The 23,266-nt window shown below is 40.0% G+C and overlaps 1 protein-coding gene across 2 annotated transcripts in view; it reads right to left on the bottom strand.

Moving 5' to 3' along the window:
- The window catches only part of reep3b (receptor accessory protein 3b), a 39,666-nt gene that overhangs the window by 3,566 nt on the left and 12,834 nt on the right, over window positions 1-23,266 (bottom strand). The window contains exons 2-6 of one of the 2 annotated variants that reach the window (XM_063481772.1): window positions 19,420-19,492; window positions 10,123-10,199; window positions 9,261-9,381; window positions 9,053-9,166; window positions 3,819-3,981 (exon numbers count right to left, since the gene is read on the bottom strand). In XM_063481772.1, the coding sequence (XP_063337842.1) occupies window positions 3,819-3,981; window positions 9,053-9,166; window positions 9,261-9,381; window positions 10,123-10,199; window positions 19,420-19,492 (548 nt within the window). The remainder of the gene's footprint in view (window positions 1-3,818; window positions 3,982-9,052; window positions 9,167-9,260; window positions 9,382-10,122; window positions 10,200-19,419; window positions 19,493-23,266) is intronic. The other variant, XM_063481773.1, reaches the window with a different exon arrangement.

The raw sequence follows: 23,266 nt of genomic DNA on the forward strand, positions 1-23,266 counted from the left end.
CTACCAGCAACTTTGACTCCTGCAACAAAAACAGCGCAGGCAGTCCTTGTTTTTATTTGCGCTGTCTGAGTGTAGTGGAGAATAAAGGATTTCGTAATATGATTAAAACGCTGGAGCCCCGTTACACCGTTTCTCCCGAACGACATATCGCAGACATCGCTCTCCCAAAGTTGTACCAAGAAGTCAAAGCGACAGTCCTGGACTCTCAGCTCAGCAGAGACAGCTGCTTTCACATGCAACGCTTGGACTTCAAGATCACAGCACATCACATGAATGGGGTCCACTGATCAACTGATCAGTGGACCCTTCAGTCACACAGATGAACAAATTCCCTTTTTCAGGTTGCACAAAAAGTGTCCGATTGATGGACTTTGCAGGGCTGTACCTTCTTTTATTAGCACTTTATATTGTCAATGTTTACTTGGATGAATTCTTCAAGCAATTTCATTTTTCATGTATATTTGTTTATGTTAAGGTCACATAAAAGTGCTTCGTTTTGATGCTGCAGAGAGCATTTTTTGGATTAGTATTTTAAAATCATAGTACTCAGTAAGACCTCAGTGTTACATTGTTTACTTCTTTCAACTATTTCAAAGAAATAGTTGATGTATCACTAAAGTGGTTTTTGTTTGTTTATCTTCTGATAAGGCACATTTCTCCATTCATTTTGAACTTAAAGAGGGTGAAATGTATCCCTCTATTTTAGTTAAGATTGCTCATGTCAAGCATTTAACAGTTTGGACTGTTTACTGTGAACACAAACACAAATATCATCTGGCTTTTAGTATCGCAATATATTGTATTGTGACACATCTTGTATCACCAGATTCTTGCCACACTCCTACTTGTATCAACTGTATGCACTAAACTTGAATATTAGTATGATGACAAAGTTGATTTGGACTTGATGAATGAATCGTCACTATTTTGGGTCATTTTGGGTCATACTTCTATTTGGCCAGATTTTGTTGCAAAATGCACAGTTATCTGTGAAACAAAACCATGTACTGATTAGCTGGTTGTCAGCCAGTGTACAGTTTCACAGTCACAAACCATCCCTCCCCATCCATGATTACAACAGTGGAAACGCTTATTGAAACTTCAAACGTCAGAAACCAGTGTATACTGTGTACGCTCTTAACACAGGACTGTGTAGGATGTCAGGATGAAAGCTTTCATAGTATGGACAGCTACATGTATTTTCCATCTGTATGGGTCAATGTGAAGAAGGTGAAAAACAGGGAATTATTCATTGTTAAGTGTTACATAGCTAGTTTAAACAAACTACCACATGTAAATCTTACGTTTTGTTGACTTGGACAGTGCAGGACCAGAAAAGCTCTGGTAGTATTCTCATTTGTCACCCGATGTCGGGTAAACTGTTCCTATACTTTAAATGAGCCGCCACTGACAGCCGGGGTCGCTGTGGAGAAGCAGGGATTGGTGCGAGCCTATAATGCAGGGTTAGGAGAGGTGTGTTCATGTGCTGGTACCATACTCTACGCTCTCATGGCAGCTTTAAGTAAATGCTGATTAGTACATCTCACACAGCAACTATCTGGTATTTTGCTTAAGGTAAACTCAAAGATATTCAAAGGATGGCTGACATTAGACATATATTGTCCCGACAACGATATGTATCACAAAAATGTAACATTTTCTGTAAATTCTGTGAATCTCGGGCAACTCAACTTGAAGTATTTTCAGCTGGGCGTCGTGTACCTGGAGCTGAATGTTTTGACCGATGCATGAAACGATACATTTTTACACATAACTTATAACGGCCGCCATTTTCTTTGTGAGTATTTATTACACAGCGTGCTGCGGGGAAAAGCCTGTTCTAACGTTTGAGTCTAAGGTTTATTTTGAGCACCTGTCGGCTCTTTTTTGCTTCTCATCCATAAACTCTCTCCACACTCTTTCACGTGATTCTTGCGTAGGTGGTAGAGGTTTGTCGTGTTTGAGTCTGAGGTGGGGACCTCAGTACAGTACAGTTTTCTGGTCCGTGTCAGACTTTTCATAACTAAACCATGTCCATGCTACAGAGGTAGCCCCCCGTTTTGACTGGTCCTTCTGTTTGTCATCATTTCAGTTTATTTTGAAAAATCTCTACAGGATCTTCAGCTTTATTGTGAAAGGTTTAGGTGGAAAATAAACAAGCGGAGCCACATGCTGGGTTTACCGTCGCTGTGGCTAACGACAACGCGTAAAAACAGTCGCTTATCTGTCCGTAGTGTGGTTATTTTAAAAATAAGCGAAAGAGAGAACCTTAAGAAATTAATATAGTCACCATAGCGACCATCGAAACCATGAAAAAATAAACCATAAACAATTAATTTTGCGACACCACAAAACAAACGATAGCGTAAAATTAAACGATAGACGTTTTCATATCGTCACCAGATATATAGCATTATATCGAACAGCCCTAATGTGCATCATCATCAGTTATTTTTAAGTCTGTTAAAAGGATGACAGACATAATATGAAGCCTCAGAGGCAGCGAGGAGCACACAAAAGAGAAGCTGTCAGGCATAAACGTCTCCGTCTTCATCTCTCTGTAGCTCCTCCTCTTTGTCTGAGCTGAATACATAATACATTCTCTCTCTCAGTATGCTGATACTGTGTAGCAGCCTTTTTCTCCCTTACATCCACCCATCCATCTCCTCCATCCATCTCCTCCATCTCCATTCTCCTTCTATACATTCATCTTTGTCCTCTCCTCCTTCATCTCACCCCCCGTTCTGTCTCTTTCCACACCTCACCTACTTGCTTGGGTGTGTGTGTGTGTGTGTGTGTGTGTGTGTGTGTGTGTGTGTGTGAGAGAGCAGGAGAGTGTGTTTGACATTCCACTGGCATCCCACACAACCTTATCTCATCCCTGTGTCTGCTGGGAAGTCATCTCACACACTCTCACTCACACACAGAGTGCTTTCATTGAAATGCCAACCAGCCTGCAGTTCTCATCAAGCTGAGGACAAACACACAGGAAGAAGTACAAAGGTAACAATGTAGCTGTTTAACAAAGTCCCGCTCATCTGTGCCTCATTGTTTTCTTCTGATCATCATCATCATCATCATTATTATTTATGATGTTTGTCATTATTCTTAATTATTATTAGTCAACATTGTAATAAAATAATGTTATCTTATTTATCAGCAGTGTCAGTCTTCATGAATTACTGCTTTGACATTTTTTGCCAAAGTCATAAAAAATAAAAATGTAATATCACTGGAAAGAGTTTCACTGATATCTCCACATTTTACAGGAGTCATGTTTGGGATTCACGGGGTTTCTTTCATGGCATGTGTGAGGTTCGCATGTGGTTACAAGACTGAGTGTTGAGCACATGTACTCACTGCTCACATTGTTGCTCATACAACAATCTAAACGCTGAGCTCAGGCTCTTCAGGTTTTTGGTTTGTTTTGAACTGTGTACAGCAGGGAGACACCCCAACAGGCTTCCTCAGATACTAGACGTTTTGTAGTTGTCATGGAGACGGTGGCGAGGACCAGTGACAAACAGAACGACGCCACCTTCGTCCACCATGAAGGACTGACCTTTGTTTGGAAATAGCAACAATTTTTTGTTCTGTTTTCTCATCTTAGCATTGTTTAGAAAAAGCTACCATATTAAACACACGTTATCAATCAGCTGTCAGGATTATAGTCAAGATGCCAAACCTCTAATAACACAGACTGTTTTTCTTTTAGGTTTCTGTTTACGAATTGTTTTTTTCTTTTTGTTTCCTTTTCCATGAATTGTTGTGATTGAGAAGTTGTGTTACGTTTATGAGAGAAGCGTGTGTGTGTGTACCATCTCCATCCGGAGCGTCACTGCTGCGAGACCTCCTGACAGCAGGGTTGGAAGAATGGGAGCTGTACTGGTACAGCTGGTTTCCTCTGTCGTCCTGCTGGTCTATCTGTGTGAGGTCATGCATACTCAGGCTGCGCAGCTTCTCAGTAATGGCCCCCTGACCCTGCAGCACACACAACACACAGCATTACACCACAAGAACATCACAGAGATCAGCCATGCTGATGTAAGTCACAATCACAGAAAGAGCAGAGTCTGTAGTTTATCAATAATCTGAATTATGTGGAGATGTTTCTGTGTCCAGGAAACTGTGTGGCTGTTCTCTATTAAATTATCACAGTCATCTTTCATGTTAATGGCTACAGTCATACAGGTGTACTGTTTCTGATCCCATCAGTTGTTATAACAGACACTGTAGACCTTAATTTGTCTAAATTAAAAGCAGATGTATTTGTGTGCTTGTAACTAGTGTCAGATATCTAAAGTTCATTACTCACCAGTCAAAATGTTAAATCCTCATAATAATACTCTATTTTGTATAATTGGAAATATTTCTTTGCTTATCTGTAACTTAGATACACGTCACATCTAAACAGCTACAATTCAAATTTGATGCATTATAATTCCACATATTTATGCATCACTGTATCCAGAATGTCATTGTGTACCTGTGATTCTGATTAACATCAACAATTCAATTTTCACTTGAGTTGTTGATGTCAGCTGTTCAAATTGTACTAGTTCACTGGGAACACTATACTACATTAATACAGTACAGATATTATATTGGAACGGCAGAAATCTGACAGTAAAAACAGACACAGTGTAAACTACAGCACTGTGAGCTGGTGTTGAGCGACCCTTCACTTCTTTATGTTTTGCTAGAAAAATGAGAAATGGATCCAACAATTTACTGAAGTATGGACGTGGAGGAGATTGTTCATATGTTGGACTATCAGTATCTTACATGAAGAATAAAATATTTACATTAGAGAAAACTAAACTTCAGTCTCACTGCTGCGCTGTTACACAACTGCAAAGGGCTTTATGCAGATTTAAAAACCTGTGAGACAAACCGACCGGTGGAGTATAGAAATGCATACATGTTGTTTAAATTACTTTGCTGTGACATTTTTACATTAAAAAGTTTAAGAAGCATTACATTTTTTTCCACAACACTCATTTCTTGTTGTGCTGCTGATCTGTGGTTTGCCTTCATCATTACTGCATTTTTAGAAACATGAAATACTTGGAGACATCATGAAAGGAACCCTTCTGCATTAAAGGATTAGTTCACTTGTTTTTCAAGCCGCCAAGACAATCAGGAACAAATAAAGACTGAAACAGGCTTCGTTTGCCTTCACGATGCCTCTCATCCACACTGGACTCTCAGAGAGGGTGCAGTGTAATTAATAAGGGCCAAAGCCACAGTCAGAGCACCACAGCTTCAACAGCAACAGGCTTCAGCACTCTGAAGCTGCATTTCCACTGTAACTAGACCCACTAGTGTAAATGATACCCAATGGAATTGATTAAATGACACTGTCTGCTTCAGATCTGTGAATTAAACCTTAAATCAATTAAACATATAAAGACGAATAATTGATGATGACAAGAATACGCTAACTGTGAATAACGAGGTACAGAATATATTCAGATCAGGGATGTTACTGAATGATGATGAAGATGTTACCACGGAAACACTTCACAAAGAACATGAACAGCGAGGGGGGGGGGGGGGGGGGTGTTGCAATGTACAGCAGTATATTTGGGCTATTACAGGTATATTAGAAAAGTTAATAAGAACAAAACTTGAAGATTCTCAAAATTATAAAGTCAGACATTCACAGGGATATTTTCTTCCCTGTAGTGTAACACCAATATAAGCTCACATATGTATTTAATGCTATTCTTACAGCTTTGTGATTTAGAAGTTTTTGATATATAATTCTTAATTTATTTTTGTTTGTTGTTTGTAAACATAAAGCCCCGGTATGCTGCTGTAACAATGAAATTAATGTTCCAACAGACGTTAAAAAATATCAAACACATTAAGGGACATACAATGAAAAACAAACAGTGTCGTAAATAATGAGTGACATGTATTTGCAACACCACCAAGTCCATGTCAAAACCAAAACAAAAAAGAAGAATCAAATTAAAAGTGATGTTTCTCAAGCAGCAGGTCTGGACACAGACGGTAATCAGAGGGTGGATGCTGAGCTGTATGAAACAGAACATTCTGTCCATGCTGCTTACACTGACTGGTTTTTACCTCCCAGAGCAGCCTGCTGAACCACCGACACCCTGAAGACACAAGGATGTTAGTGCAGACAGAAAAGAAACAAAAGTCAGAGGGAAGACAGGAGGCAAGTTGGTGCAGATGCAGAAAACATCATCTTAAACGCAAACGTCCAGCTGAGATCTGCAGTGTTACCCCAGGATCCAAAACATTCACAACCCTGCATGCTGATGACCAACAAACATACAATATAGAACAATATCAACTCATATTTAGTCGAGTTTGTTACACTTGCAATCAGCGAATTCTTAAAAAAAACCCACTGAGTAGGACCCTTTAATCTGGACAGTGGTTGGGTTTCTCTGGGTCACTTTGAGTTAACAATAATACAATGAAGCAATTGTTCTGCTTTCCTTTCGGGTCAATGATGCTACATTTTCATACTACAGTGTTTTCAACTTAAATGCATGTTTACTGCATGTCTGCACCATCCTGATAGCAGTGACAGGAACATCAAAATAGTCCCTGTTTATATTCTTTGCATCTGCTTAAAACTAGCAAATTGTTAACCAAGAGTTGCCTAGATGATGGTTAGAAAGTACTCTGATCTAAATTGGTATGCTTTGATGTGACCTTTATTACCTGTAAGTTTATGTGATCTTATTAACAATAAGTTCTTCAGTCCCGTAGTTACCAAGAGCAATGCAAATGTTTTATCAATTATCAGTGTGGATACAAACATATCTCACAAAAGGGGACAAAAAGGAGCACAGTGAGCTGTAATATTCATTTGGGAAACTGGTTGGTTACCAAACCAGCCAGGACTGCAAGCTTCCACATTACAACACATTTTATTTTTCTATTTTTTGATTTCTTAGATTTTACTTTGTTTGCTATGACTTTATTTATTGAATCTTAGTCCCATGCTCTGTGAGATGGACAAAAAAGCAGCTTTGAACTGTAAACTGGACGAAGGAAAAGCTCTGAAATGTCTTTTCTTCTCAGTCTGTGACAGTAGGTACATGTGGTGTGGTGTGGTGTAAATGCGAGGTTTGCATGACTAACCACAGATCTAGGCTCAGCTAAAATATTTCAAACAGATTGATTTTATGTGCATTTCAGATGGTTTTATTGTAAAAGCCAAGGTCAATCAAATTCCCAGTAAGACGCAAGAATATTTTAAAGAAATGAAAAACTGTTACTAACCCTGTGATGAGAAAACATGCATGCAGAGAAAAGAAGAGAGACTGTAAAGACAAACGGGGAACACAAAGATGAAATATGTAAGGAAAGAAGATCTTCATGTCAAGGAAAAAAAAACATAAGAGACTCAAAATGAGGCAGCGAGAGAGAAGTGAGATGCAGGACAGTGACACAGAGGCATCGCTTTGATTAACAGGATGCTTCAAGTAAGTGGAGACAGGAGGCTTCACTGACACAGCAAGGACACAGAAACTACAGTGAAGTTGGATAAACCACACTTGTCGTTGATCCTGCTGAGTGCTGCTTCTTGGTTTTAGAATATGCACACCTGACCTCATTTATTTTAAAGTGTTTCTATTTGAAAAAGCAGGTGCTCTTTTTCTAAAACAGAACATAATGCAGTGTTACTCAGCTGAAGTCAGCCACAAACTAATTCCACTGAAGAACTTCAGTTACGCTTAAATGAAGTATGGCCTGTTTAAAAACCCCATTCAGAGTCGATGGGTAGCATGGTCAGCAGAACCTTGTTCAATGCAGTCGTGGAAACACTTCCAATTTGGGAAAACCACTCAAGAACTCAACTTCATTCAGTTTTAACTCATTAACAACATTCAAGTTGTTTAGTTGTGAAGTCATTTAGTTTGACACGGCTGACGGTGTCGTTGTGAAGCCAACCGCTCCACAGGCTAAAGTGTTAGCAAACACTGGATAAATGCTTAGGCTAAGGTAACATAGCTAATGTTATCTTATAGTAGCACTAACAGAGACCATCCTAACATCTAAATGTTAACATTTTCTGACACTTGAACATTGCACCTGCTAAATCCTGGCTGAGTGGTTCAATCAGTTTAATTCTGTGTCTTTATTTATTTGTTTATTTACACACACAAACACACAACATAATTGTATTATAGTTCTATATTATAATAACTACATACTATTAATCATTAATAATGTACTAGTTTTGCATCATTTATAAATCATTATTCCTCCATTTCTAAACATGGGCTTAAATTGTTTAGTCTTGCTTAATAAAGCTACTTTCAGCTGCTCCCATAAACAAATAAAATTACTTAATACCTGACTAATCCTTGATCATCATCATAACAATAATAATAATAATAATAATGATGTGAGCAGTTATTAATTTGTTACAGGAGTTAGCTGTTTTGTAGTGTCTCACAAACCATGTGTTCATATTTGGAGCTAAATACTGCTGTACTACTGTGGATCTTCTAACCTGACACAATTCATTGTTTCTTTGTAGTGGATCCCCACTGCTCAGGTGCTGTGAAGCGTGAGATCAACTGGGCTTATCTGAATCACTCAGGTATTCAAGAAATGCTGAAGAAACCAGTTCAAATGTAATTTATTTATAGTGGCTCTGCAGGAAGACCATCTGAGGCACAGACATGCACACAGAGGTGGTGTGTACACGTGCAAAGGGTATCAGACACATCGTCAAGTGAAGATCTCGTACAGGCTATCGATTCATCTCCTATGCACTCATTCATGCACCAATACCACAGTGACTGTCTATATGCTCTTACATCTGATTGAGCAAGCTAAATAAGGACATTCAGTGCCCACAGGCTTTACTGTAGAAAACAGATAAAGGAAGCTGTTGCAAGCAAAGAGAGCTGAAGCCGACAGACTGCTACAGAGTAATAAAATACCAAAGTAGTGAGAAAGAAGATGAAAACTGACTTAGCCATGCTATCTAACATGAACCTGTAATGCACTCACGTGAAAAATCAAAAAAGAATAATACTGTTTCAGAGACACTTGCCTTGACGGCTGCAGTGACCGCAGCGGTGGCTGCAATGCTCAGGCCCTGCTTGCCAAAGTTCACCATGGTCTCATAGCTTCTCTCTTTGGCCTGCACAATGTACTCATCTATTTCCTAAAGGAAGACAACAATTACATTTTAGAACACAGTTCAACTGGGTACAAAGCAGTGTGACCTGCATTACACGTGGATGGACGGATGAATGTACCCTTTCTCTGGAGGACAGCAAAGGATGCAGACACTTCCTGTAAATAAGACTTGCTCCTCTGGTGTAAGGGGACAGCAGCCAGATCACAAAAGCTATCTTTAGCTCGTAGTAGAGAGGAAACCTGGAAATGAAAACACACACACGGTAAGTTTAACCCATGGTACATAATGATGCTTTTTCCGCTGCAGCAAACCAGTTTAAGAGATATGCACCCACTCCCACTCCTGTTGTCAAGCTTTTGTTGCACACAGCTCTGAAGGTTTATTATGTTTTTTGTTGGACTGCACTGACATGTTCCAGCACTTTCTGTGACTGTCTGATAAAACATCAGCTGTAGGGCTGCAGGTATCGATTATTTTATTAATGGACTAATCTATTGAATATTCTATCGATTAATCGAGTAACCGGATAAGAAATTATTTTCTCTTATTAATGAGTAATAATAAATATTCAAAAACTTCTCATTGGTTTTAGAAATTTCAGTGTTTTAAAGTTTAACTGCATATAACATCTGTCAAAAAAAAAGCATCAAACTCCATCAATTCCTCAAAATCGTTACATTGTTCCTTCTAGCTAAATGTCGTCACACGAGAGATTCATAAAATCACTGAAATTCGACCTTAGCTTCCTGCAAATGTGATTCTGTTCCTACACAGCGCACATTCACATTACCACAAGTTTATTCTAGTTACATTAGGAAAGAGTAAATTTCTATCATTATTATTCAGGTTAGTAGGAAAACTTCATCTTCCACTCACACAGTCAGTGTAGATGTGAGAGTATCTGTAGGATATGTGAGTTTACGAGGTTTAGATAACGTTTGATTAACTGCGTTTGTGTTTAACACTCATGGCAAACTCACCATGCCAGTGTTAGGTCAGTGATCGTCTCCACGACAGTGTAGAGGGCAAATACAATCCAGTACATCATCCATCGCACCTACAGGCAGAGAGACAAGAATCATTGTTTAAAAGAAGGCTGAACATTAAAACATGCATTACCTCTTAACATTACTAATATTAACACTAACATTAAAAATCTTTTTCACACAAGGAGGACAGAGGGGGAGCATTTCCACCGAGAGCAGCAGCAGCGTCTGAACCAGCATGCTGATTATGAAGAAATGATGACATCATCCGTTTGTTTTTTTTAATTCAACTGTAATCTAAGCACCACTGTCTGTTAGAATTTTCAGATTTACTAAAATAAAAATAAAAATCAGATTAACATCTGATTGTGTGGGGCGTGTTTTTTTATGTTGGTGTTTCGGTCATGTTACGTTTCACTGTTAGAAACTATGAAACACATCACACACTTCTAGAAGGAAACTAATACTGCTCATGAATACGACTGAAGGCAAGAAGGCGTCCTTTATAACGAAACGTGATAAGAGCACCTACAGATTCATATCACAGTTTATAATACAGCCTTACAGCAGGCCAAAGCAATGGGTTTGACTTCAGCACTAACCCCGCCCCCTGACTTTGATTGGTGAGGCTGAAATTCATTCATGAACAGCCACAGGGCCAGGACTGCCAAAATGAATTACATAAATACATCATTAAAAACTGAAATAAATAATTAATTGTGTAAATAATTAATCAATTATATAATTAATTAAACGTGTCATTAATAAAATAGGAAATAAATCATTTATTAAATGTTTTAAATGGAATGATCATGCCTTTAATTAATTATTGATAGATTTATTTATTCAATCAATTCCAATTTTAATGAATTAATGACACATTTAATTAATTACTTACTTAATTGTGTATTTAATTAATTCATTTTGTCACTCCTGATCCTCCATAGAGGTGAGGATTCATACTGCATCCCTCGTTTCCTGCGCACTGGAAGTTAAAATCAAAAGCAGCTCATATTTTGTATATTCTGTTCTGTCAGGATTAGGATTCCACTTTATTGTCATTACACATGAATAAATGCAAAATACACTTCTGATTGCAGACTGCAAGAGCAGTAAGTGCAATAAGAGCAGAGCATATACAGATAAGCCAAGTAGAGATGAATATATACAGATGTACTACAGACAAATGTACAGATGTACTGTTGTATACGGATATACAGATGATCTGTACAGCACACAGATGTTCTATATTACTGTGCAGACGGGCAGATATACAGGTGTACCATGAACAAATATAAAGATATGCTACATATATACAGATGTGCCGGTGTGTGGTAAACAGATGTACATATGAATATATCTACAGTAGTGGGGGCGTAGCTCTGAACAGTTAAAGAGTTAGTTAGTTAGATATAATAACGGGCTCTGGAGTGCCACCATTTTGCATCATTGACCCAGAGTGACTGCTTTGGCATGCTTTGTGTAATAAACACAGGAACATTTTCTGTATTTGTAACAGCGTCCTTTAGTAGAAGACATTTATAGCATAGTAATGCCCACAACTTGACATACTTGGGGTTTCTTTTGAATTACATTACATGCCCTGAGGCATAATGGGTGCTTCTAAAAAACTGCATTTTGAAAATGGGAAGAATTGATCATTTTTGATGATATAAGTCAACAACCTCAACTGGTAAAATCAAGCTTTGACTGAGCAGAGCATTCAAAAGGTATTCTACTAAGAACCCTGCTCCACACTGGTGTAACAAGTGAACATGGTGACGAACCCCAGTGGACAGGTTTGAGCTAATAAACTCATTTTTATATGATGTTGTTCTTTCTCCTTTAAGCCTCTGCCTATTTCCTTCGCAGGCTGGCAGCAGTGAAGGGCAAACAAAGGTGGAGGACTTTTTTCCCCTTTTTCTTTCCGTTGCCGCCCCCCGGTCTGGCTTCCTTCATCCCTCTTTGACGGCTTTCCAGTCTCGTCTGACTGGATTTCCATGTTAAGCCAAGCAGCAGGTGTGTGTGTGTGTGTGTGTGTGTGTGTGCGTAAGTGTGTAAATAAGTGATGCTTAATTGTATCCCATTTGCCCACAGAGGGGGGTTTTCAGCTACCACTCCGTCATGCTGAACAGCACAGTTCACCATGAAAAACATCCAAGATTAAAAAATGCAGTATGGAAAGTCAGTCAAGACTTCTCACCGTTTTTAACACTCAGCTTCACTTCAGCTCTTTAATGACATTACTTCACTCATCTCTGTGGAACCAGAATGTCCCTGTGAGAGTGTGTTTGAAAGAGAAACAACAGGGAAGCACATTCACCCATCTCACAAGGTCTCACACACTCACACACACACACACACACACACACACTCTAAATGTAAAGAGTGAAATTCAGGACCGCTGAGATTGAACGTATAAATTAAACCTCTCAATCTCCCTCTGCTTCAGACATTTCAGCTCCCAGCTTCCTTCTGCTTTCCATCTCTGATAGAATATTTCTCCTTTCCTCCTTCATTCATTTTATCAGTACAAAGGACATTAAGATGTAACCTATACACCAGCCTTTTACCTTCCTGGGGCTACAGTAGACATTTACTGAGCCTGTCTTTGAATAACTGCCTTCCAGGGGGAAAAAAGAAAGAAGCAACATTACATTAGACTTGCACAGCCACTACTGCTAAGGTTAAACTTGGATCAAAATTCTGGTGGCCCGACACCTCAGCCTCCTAGTAGATGCATTCGTCAGTTATCACATTCAGACTTGGGTCTCCACACTGCCAGCCCCACTGTGTGATAACAACACCCACGTTTACAGCTAAGGGGTAAAATACTAAAAGGTGGGCAACAGTTAAGACCACCCGAGCTTCAGTTAAGTGCCTCTGAAACAAATTCAAAGACTTTTGAGCAAACTTGTATCCAAGCAGCTGATTAACCATCCATCAATTCATCCTGACTAAATGAAAGAAACACTAAAGTTATTCAGCTTATCAATTAGTCATCAAATTGTTTTCTCTGTAATCTATTCTACCAAACTTCTAAGGTGCACACCGAGCACCACAACACTTTTCTCAAGCACTGACCCACATCTTATGTTCCTGAGCTGCAGAGACTAACAAGCTTTTATTTAAAGTGTGTTTGCGTCACTCAAAATGTTGCATTTGTCTTAATTTATATAGTTCTTGGGCTTTGTAGACAAACAATGAGAATTCCTCATACGGAGGCTTTATGGTGGTTTTGAGTTCAATCCTCCGAAAAGGCTACAGCATGTTGGCAATGACATTCAGTCCAAAGAATGCTGACTGTTTGAAAGGTTGTCTTGAACAGTAAAGCTCAAAAAGCATGTAAGTGAAGCACAGACAGAAAGTCCTTCATCTCTCATGACCTGTGCTGGAACTTCTCCCAGAGGTTTTTCTCCCCACCTCACCAAGTAGTGCTGACGGGGCATCACTTGATCAATATGCTGATATTTAGGGATTAAAAAATCTGATATATGTAGTTAGTTATGGGATTTGTGGATTACTTGTTTACACTCTGCCAGACTATACTTGGATCAGCTGATTTTTTTTTGGTGGTATTCTAAACACATGCTGCCAATAAGTAAGTTGTTTAAAACCAAGCAACATGATTTAAGGCCATTTGTCACATCTCTGCTTTACTATGTTCATTGATCAGCCATTAAAAGTGCAGATACTCAAACTGGCAAATAGCTGATACTGGCCGATATACTGGCCCCACTGAAGCACCATAAGGCAACATCTCATGTGCTCAAGTCTTTAGTCATCCTTCATTTCATCCCAGACCTTCTTAAAATGATTTAAGTGGTTTTGAGCAACAGTTCTCCAAGCTTTCTGGAGGTCTTTGAAAGCTTTTATATCGTTATTGGCTGTTTTTCCCACTCATTTACAGTTCAGTCCTTGTACCGGAGGACTGCTTGGGTTTTTAGTAGCCACTTAACACCGACCTTTCTGAAAGTACAGTGTCTACAGCCATCTGTAAACCACAGAGTCAAGGTTCTGTCCTGCACTTCAGCCACTGGTGTTAGAGATTTTTAATGGAATTAATGGAATTTTTAAATCAGAAAACACCATCTGGAAAGCATTTGATGCACAACAGCTTAATTTTTCCAAAACACACTGCAAAAGATATTTAAAGATATTTAAACATAAACAGATAGATATATAGTTGTGTGTCGTGTGCTCTAGTTCACCAAGTCAAGAAGAGTGATGGGTTTACTCCAAACAGGCATGGACAGCAGACACATACAGTGTCATACAGTGTCTAGGTCCACCCAAACATTTATAGAGGTTTTTAACTTGGGAACGTAACATAACATAACATAAGGACCAATGCAAATGTGGAAAGTATAATTATTAGTTATTGAACCATATGCAGTGAAAGCTGGATGTTTACTCAAGTTTATCATAATTCTTTCAGTACAACAAAACTAAAAGATACAAAAATAAAATCTGTGGAAATAATCAGGAAATGGAACGAAGGAGCTTAAAAAAGGTCACAATGGCCTGTTGTATGTACTCACATGGTGGTGCAGACAAGCCTGCTCAGTTATGGCAGGGATACATATGGCTGATCTCAGAAACCTGTTTATCTACAACTGAGTGTGGTCAAACTGTACATGGATAGACAACTCTGCTGGAATCTGAGCGACATCATCAGTCAGTGAGTGCAATGGTACGTGCACGTTTTCATAAGCAGTGAAAAAAGAAGAAGGCTGGGACTTGAATCTGTTTCAACTTTGTCATGAACTGGAGTAACCTCTGCAGGGTGAGCTGCAGCTAAAAACAAGCAGCACTGAGACTCAGAGATTCAGCTGAAGAATAGCTGCTGCATTAAACTAATGACTGCACACAAAATATTTCTCCTTGTCAGCTTAAGTACATCTTGTTTCATGAAACAAGATGTACTTAAGCTCATGCAAACTGTTTTGGTGAGACGATAAAGCAGTGCTACAGGCTTTTTTGAAACAAGTAGCTGGAAGGGCGGAGCCTTCGGGCCGGGGACCGTGTCCTGACTGTCATCTGCATGTGTCAAATGACAGTTCAGAGTTCCCGACGTTCGTCTGTAACAAACATCATGTTCAAACATAAAGGCGTCCATTAGCGCACGTGGCTCGGGGCACCTGGGCCACAGGTCAATGATCAGTTTTGTAATTCACATCATGAGATCTGTGGCCATATACTGGCGACACTCGGGTGAAGAGAGGTGCTGACCTATCAGCTGATCACCACCTGGTGGTGAGTTGGATCAGGTGGTGTGGGAAGATGCTGGACAGACCTGGGGCACCTTAAACGTATACTGAGGGTGCACTGGGAACGCTGGGCAGAGGCCTCGGGCCGTGCAATCTTCAACTCCCACCTCTGGCAGAGTTTCAACAGCATTCCGAGGGAGACCGAGAACAGTGAGTTTGAATGGACCGTGTTCAGCTCGTCCATTGCTGAAGCTGCAGCCGCAAGACAGTTGGTGCTGTTGTGGTGGCAAACACCAAAGCAGATTGTGGACAACGAAAGTGAAGGGAACCATCAGGCTGAAGGAGGAGTGCTATCGGGCTTGGTTAGCCTGTGGGACTTCAGAGGCAGCCGACAGGTACCGACACGCAAAGCAGAACGCAGCTCAGGCAGTGGCTGAAGTAGAGTAAAAAGTAAGTAAAATTTTATTTATACAGCACCTTTCAAGATAAAAATCACAAAGTGCTTCACAGAAACTAAAACATAAAAATCAAAATCAACCAAAAGTTTAAAAAGACGAGTTTTTAGCTGTTTTTTAAAAGAGACCACTGAGTCCACAGATCTCAGGCTCAAAGGAAGGGAGTGCCAGAGTCTGGGGGCCACAGTTACAAAAGCTCTGTCGCCTTTCGTTTTCAGCCTCATGTGCTGGACAAGCAGCAAGCCCTGGTCACATGACCTCAGGGACCTGCTGGGAATGTATGGATGTAAAAGTTCACGTGGGTGGAGCGCTGCTGACTTTGACTGAGGACATTGTCTGGTGGTAGAAGGAATACTTCGAGGACCTTCTTAATCCCACATATTTCTGGGGACAAGGGGGATGACTCGTCCATTTACTAAAGCAGTTAAACAATTCCTTGGTGGGTAGGACCTCTGGGCTGCATGAGGTTCCTGAAGGCTCCCAGCCCCGGAGAAGCAGACGAAAATAGATGGATGGATGGAACTCCATAAAATCCAACCTCGTTTATTGACCCTGATATGCAGCTTTAAATTTTAGGAGCTTTTATTTTGTGTGGCACACTTCCTGTGACATTGATCAGTCATTTAAACTTAATTCAAGCCAAACACTAAGGGTATACAATGGGTGCTGAACGGTCCTAATGAAAACAGGAAACACCGATCCTCCATACACAGCCCACAGGATCAGCCGTGAAGAGACTGAGACTGAGGAGAAAAAAGTGTGGAATTACCATAAACCTGTGGTAATGTCATCTAATGGTCTCAAACATCTAAACTTCAATGACAGTCATACAATGAATCAAAGATCATTAATGATCTGGTATTGTGTGATCCATAGATCAAAGTTGGTCGTTTTAGGCTTTTATAAGCACTGAGGCTTGTAACATGTCTTCACGAGATACCATAACAGTACTGATCTTCATTTCCAACAATTCCTTTATGAACCTCTGCAAAAGCAAAGTAAAAGCAGAGATCTAACAACAAGAGCAGATAAGGATAAAGGAAGTGGGTGAAAGACGGCTCAGAGCAGTCTGGGACAGGGTGTGTTAAAGCTGTATGTGAATGTGTTACTAACTCAGCAGACTGGAATGTCACTCTCACTGGTATTAGTTACATCACCCGACTCCTTAGCCAAAACACCTCTAGGGCATATCGTCTATATGCATCCAACCGTGCTTTAAATGTGTAATCAGTCCCAAGACATGTTTAACATTCTGCAAAAGACTTAAAGAAAGCAAGTTGGTATCTACCAGAGGGGGCTAGTCCCTAAGACAAGGACAAGAATGTCTGAATCGAGATGAAAGATCAAATCATTCAAATCATCAAATGCATTTTTAAAACTGACAGATAACAAAATATTTCAAAGGATGGACGACTGTAATCACAGATTAAAGTGAGCTTTGGTAGGCAGGGTAACCCTAAAATCCTCTAATGGTACAGGGGAGAAATAACTCACTTCAAAAGAACTATTAATCTACCAATAGATTTAATAGTTAAGCAAGTCGACTTGCTTAAGTTCAAACTGAGGTTCAGGCTACGTCCACACGTACACGGGTATTTTTGAAAACAGAGATTTTCCGTTTTCGTTTTTTTTTTTTTTTTTTTTTTTAAATCCCGTCCACACGTAAACGCAAAAACGGAGGAAAACACTGCTAGGAACATGCCAACGCAACAGGTGGCGATATATTCCTAACCGTGTAGAAACGTTGGCCAATCAGAAGTCTAGAAGCCTGGGTGGAAAAGAGTAAACAAAGATGGCGCATAGAAGCAGAACTGAGTCCTCTGTGTGGAGGGACAGGAACTGCGTTGTATATGTAAGCATGTAAACACTGCAGAGAGTCAAGTTAACAGTATTTTGTCTAAGTCCGCCATTGTAGAAACCCATTTCACCGAAACAATAACGTGCCGCACAGTGTGACGTCAAAAAAGGCGCACACCTTTGACGCTGCGCTTTCTCCGTTTTCCTCGTCCACACAGAGTTTTTGAAAATCTCATTTTGCAGTGACCGAAAACGCCATTTACGTGTTGACGAAAGGTCGGAGTGCTTGAGCACTCAAAGTGCTTCATACAACATGTCCCATCCCCACATACATTCACATATAAGCACTTTTTCCTCTTCATGTCTACACTAAAACTCCAATGAATGCATCGGCTGTGTTTAGTATGTTATCCAAGGATATTTTGTTAGAATGGGACATTTGTATAATGTATGTGTAGCTGAACAATTTGTAGCAATTGTGTGATGATGTCATGTCAATATGGACCAAAGTCTCTGAGGAATGTTTCCATCACCTCGCTGAATCTGCGTCTATGCAGTCATTAAGCAGTTCTGAAGTCAAGCAGAGGCACACTTGGAATGATCGATTTATACCTAATAAAGTGGTCAGTAAATAGGAGAGTGTATACGGGAGAACATGATGAGCGCTGGCTGCTTTCACACGCCTAACCAGCACAAAGATGCTGTTGTATAACGAGAGGAAGTTGTCAAGTCAAAATAAACAGCATCGGCAGCCTGAATGTAAAAAAAAGTGACACAAGCTCCTTTTTCCATCAGTACCTCCTCGGATCAACTCCCCACGGATTGACCGGTTGTCCAATCCAGTACTACCTAACGTGTGAGGTTGTTGTCATAGCAACATGTGCGAGCATCCTGCAATGTCATTAATATGCGACACGAACGCTACAACAAAGTTGGACGTCGACACAATGCCTGGTGCTTGGTCCGTGGCGTTTCGTCACACTCAAAGATCATGGTGTTGTTGGGTTGTTGTTTTTTTTTGCCATTTCCTTCATTGACGGGTTTTAAAAATGGCGATTTTAATTTTTATGAAAGAGACACTCTTCATGACTCACCGAGTGACGCTACTGACCAGCCAATCAGTGGCATGCAGTCTGATGACCTCACATTTTAGTGCCTGCTTGGATCGCCTGGAACCCCGGGCAAGCAGGTAACAAAACCATACCTGGTACCAGGTACTATGACCTAATGGAAAACCGTGGCACACCATACCGAGTCGATCCCAGTAGGTACTGTTGGAAAAGGGGCTGTGCAGTCAATGTAACTAACAGTGGATACAACAGCCTGCTCTGCATTAGTCCAACATAGTCTATTACTGTACTGCACTTAGTGTCCAGTATCATCTCTGAGTTAATATCACCATTCAGTTTATTTTGGAAAAGGTACATAATGATGAAAATAAGATATATATTTTAAACTTACAACATCATATGTTCAGTTTCACTGACATATGCAGACAGCACATGAAGCACATGAAGAATGGCGGCTGTGTTAGCGGGACCATCCTGGACGCATTCACATACAAAATGTCGTCACTTGATGATATTATTAATTTGTATGCCGGTTGGTATAATTACTCATTAAGTGAAAAAGCTATAATCATGCTCCAGATCATTTTGGCCCACTTTACCTCCTAATTTGTCAAATTTGTTGAAATGAAATGCTTTCTAATGTTTAAAAACAACATTAACAAATGTTAATAACTTAGACCCCCCCACAGTGTGTCTGTGTGTGAGATGAAGTCATGCAGGAGAAGAGAAGTAAATAAAGAGTAATATTTCCGAACTTACATATTCCTTAACATTTTTGGTCTTGACAGCTTTGTAAGAGTAGTACGCAGGATACAGAGTCCCAAACAGCAGCCTGCATGGAGACAGAACACACATGACTCTCATCATTTTAACTTCTCTCAACACAAATACAGTTTCTCTAGTAAAGTTTAACTAACAGGAAAGTTCTCTGCACTGTAACATCGCTGATATGTGGAAACACAGCTTTGCCTTTAAACCCAGACCCTATTTCAACATGCTGATCAGCAGGCATACATGGTGAAGACGGGCCTGTACATCGTGTATATGATACAGTAGATACTGAATGGTGAACCAGTGCTACAGGTTTATACATTCTGTCTCACATGTATACAAGAAATCCTTTTTATGTTGGTTTGTTTGTACCAATGCATACACTGCTGAAAGCCTGCAGTGCCACCATGCAAGCCAAGGCAAATGTATAAAACTACGTTTTTATTGTCAAAACTCATCATTTCTTGCATCTGAACAATGTGGGGACTTATTTATATCCCACTTTCTTCTGTAATATAATGCAACAGTAGTTGAGGGCAATGTGAACTTTGGTTTCTATGCAGTTTTCAGCACTACCCCAAAATACTGCACTCTTCACTCAGGACTGTGTGCTAAGATTCAAGCAGAGAAAATCATATGAGGAATGTGAAGCTGGGTTTCTGAAGCTGGTGTGGTTTTGACTGTACAGGCCTCGGTTTTTTTAAAAACATTTTAATTATATACTGAATTTCACCTGAATGAAAGAGAAACTGCACAATGAGCAATAAAGGATCAAGCGTTTCAGATGACATTAGGAGAGCTCTCGTTACACACACAGCAAAACCAAAAGAATGAACATCTACACACCCACACTAGGTAAACACCATATATTCTTCATGATAGAAGCCTGTGAAGGAGTGACTCAGAATGCAAGATAAGCGACTCGATAAATTTGAAGTGGGACACTCCTTTCCTCCAATCCCTCTTTCTTAAGCTCCTCCTCTTGCACTGAGGTTACTCTGTCTACAGCACAGTGTGCAGATCTCTCCAGTATGCACAAGCTAGATATACCCTGACTGTGTACCACATAAGAACACACAGCTTCTTGGGTGGCATTCAGTTTGTCAGCTGCCATCAACATTACTCAGCTGCACAGATTACAGGAAACACTGACTACAAATACTGAAAGGCAGGAGAACCACAGCATGGTTACAGCACAAAATAAGTGCTTTAGTACCATCGCAGTTTTTGTACGTCACATTTAATGTAAAAAGTGTGGAAACTGTCACCAGTCTTTTCTTAAAGCTGTCTGACTCTTCGATAGAACAGAACAAAACGAGTAAAGAACTTTTACTCTTTTAGCTAGTAGCCATTAGTCACAGCAATGTTGTGGATTAACTTGTTTTACCCTGCTTACCTTGTCTAGTTTTACTGGACTGTTTGGTTGTTCTTGGGGGGGGTTTTCACAAAAATGAATAAATAACTTATGTAGTGGCTGAGAGGTCGAGCATGGACCAGGATGCAACAGCCTCAGTCTCTCACCACTCTTGATCACAAAGCAAGGTTTAGGTACATAGCTGTAACATAGCTGTCTGACTCAGACTGATTGCAATCACTCTCACACAGATTGGCAAAGGTTTGCAAATAATTTCTGTCTAACTGCAATCAGCAAACTACTGCAATCAGGCTGGGTCCCTGTACCTGCGAGCGCCTCTCTGGAAGAGGAGACTGAAACTAGTCGCGCTCTTTTTATTCTTTCATAAAAGTGAATTTGTTGACATTATGTTGACATTTTGTAGCAACTGCGTCGCCCTTTGTGGAGGCATTTCTGTCTGAAGGTTCTGGCTAGACTCTGAACGGAAGCAACTACATTTGTGTAGCTGCATTTTCTATACATGTAGATAGAAACAGAATTGTGATTTTTGTTCATTTTTAATGGTTAATCGCTGTATTATAACAAACAGAATCTATGTAATTGCCAAACTAGCCCCATTCAATATCAAACAAAAACCAGACGAATGATAGACTCACTGTGTCTTACTGCTGTTGTATTGTCGTCTGAACGCATTGAAGTTGCTTTGAAGACTGCAGCTGACTGGGAGTGGTCATGGACCGGGTCCCTGTCTTTCAGAAGCAATAGCATTGTAACTTCATTGCATACAGTCACAACATTTTTGTGGTCTTCAATTTGTGCTAACTGTGAGAATGATTCATGTCACATAAAATACCGTGAACATCAAAAAGAATGATTTCAGTGCTTTAATTCTGCAGATGTTCACTGGTAACGATTAAAACACACACTGTTAGAAAGACGGGCTTCGTGAGTTTTACATGATTGCCGCTAGCTACCATGACAACAGCAGTGGCTACAGCGAGTCCAGACATGCTCGCATAAGTGTGGGACGATCCTCTCCATCCAAATCAAATAATCCTGATCTTAATGCTGTAGTCTGTTTGTGCCTCCACTCAAATACACCTGACCAGTCTCACAACAGCACTGCTTTGCAAACACCAGAGAAAACCAAATGATAAGAAACCTGTGAGAAACTCTGTAAAGAGGAAACTAACAGCCAAAGCAGATTAAATGGTATCTGCTAAACAGAGATTTGGAATTAACAGAATCTCTCTTAAAAGTCAGAGACAGAGCGTACCCAAGTGTAGCCTCGATCCAGAGAAATACCATCATCAATATCAACAGTGCCATCTTCAACTTCTCCAGTTAGCACACAACATGATACAGCACTGCAGCCACAGACAGGCACACAGCCTCCTCTCACGAGCAGCTGGACACATGAACAGGAGCTGATGTTCATAATACTGAACACACCTCACAAGGAAGTGAGAACAGGCCGGAGATATCGATCATTCTAATCATCAAGTATTGGATCAGATTAAAAAAAAGAAAAGAAAAAAAAGACTCCACCTTCCAGTGCCCGATCACTCTGATCACTTCTACTCATCACACAAATCCTTACATCAATAGCAGTGATGGGACAACATAAATATTTTCATGTTTGCAAAATGTTTCGACATTTATAAAGACAAAAATATCAGATAATCTCATGATAGTGTAAGAATAAAGGAGTTGATTTAACCCTTCTGCTATATGCCGTGGATTTTACCAAGAGCTCAGCAACCAAGAACGGATCCTTTGACTCCACAGAGCAGATTATTTACTGCCCCGTGGCTCTAAATAATCTGATTATTTACTGATTACTTATTCACAACTTTCACACTTTTAGGAAAAATGGAAGCCTTTAAATCATTTTTGCACTATAAAAATTCCATAAAAATCTCTAACCACAGGCTTTATGGATATAGTATTGTACACAGACACACCGCCTCTGACCACAGTCCCTTCAGTAACCAGCGAGCTGCCAACAAACAGAGCTGTTTATATTCCAGCTGTTGCTATAGAAACATCAAGGTAACCAAGACTTCACACGCTCGTCACGTCTCTGCGTCATGTCAGTGCAAGTTCAAAAATGTGCTTTTTTTTTCAATAAAGGGTAGAGAAGCACACTGCTGAGCCACCGATGAAAAACAAAACTCTGAACCTGAATCCTGTTTCTCTGTTCTGGTGCCGAATGTGTTTTGTGTGAACGTTTAAAGCAGAAAGGAGAGCTGCCAAGATTAGACCCTGGACTACCCAGACACACAGGAACAAGAGCCTGCAAGGACTTCCTGTTCTCGCTATACCAAGGGTGGCAAACATAAGGTCCAAGATTCAGAATCAGCCCAGAAAACATTGCAATCAGGCCCACTGGATTTCTTCAGAAAAGGGCATAAATTTCACACTTTTAACTGTATTTTCACACATTTTACAGCCTGTCCCACTGATAAAAATCTCCACTAC

Source organism: Pelmatolapia mariae, linkage group LG8 (assembly GCF_036321145.2).
Source record: "Pelmatolapia mariae isolate MD_Pm_ZW linkage group LG8, Pm_UMD_F_2, whole genome shotgun sequence".
Classification (NCBI taxonomy): Eukaryota; Metazoa; Chordata; class Actinopteri; order Cichliformes; family Cichlidae; genus Pelmatolapia; species Pelmatolapia mariae.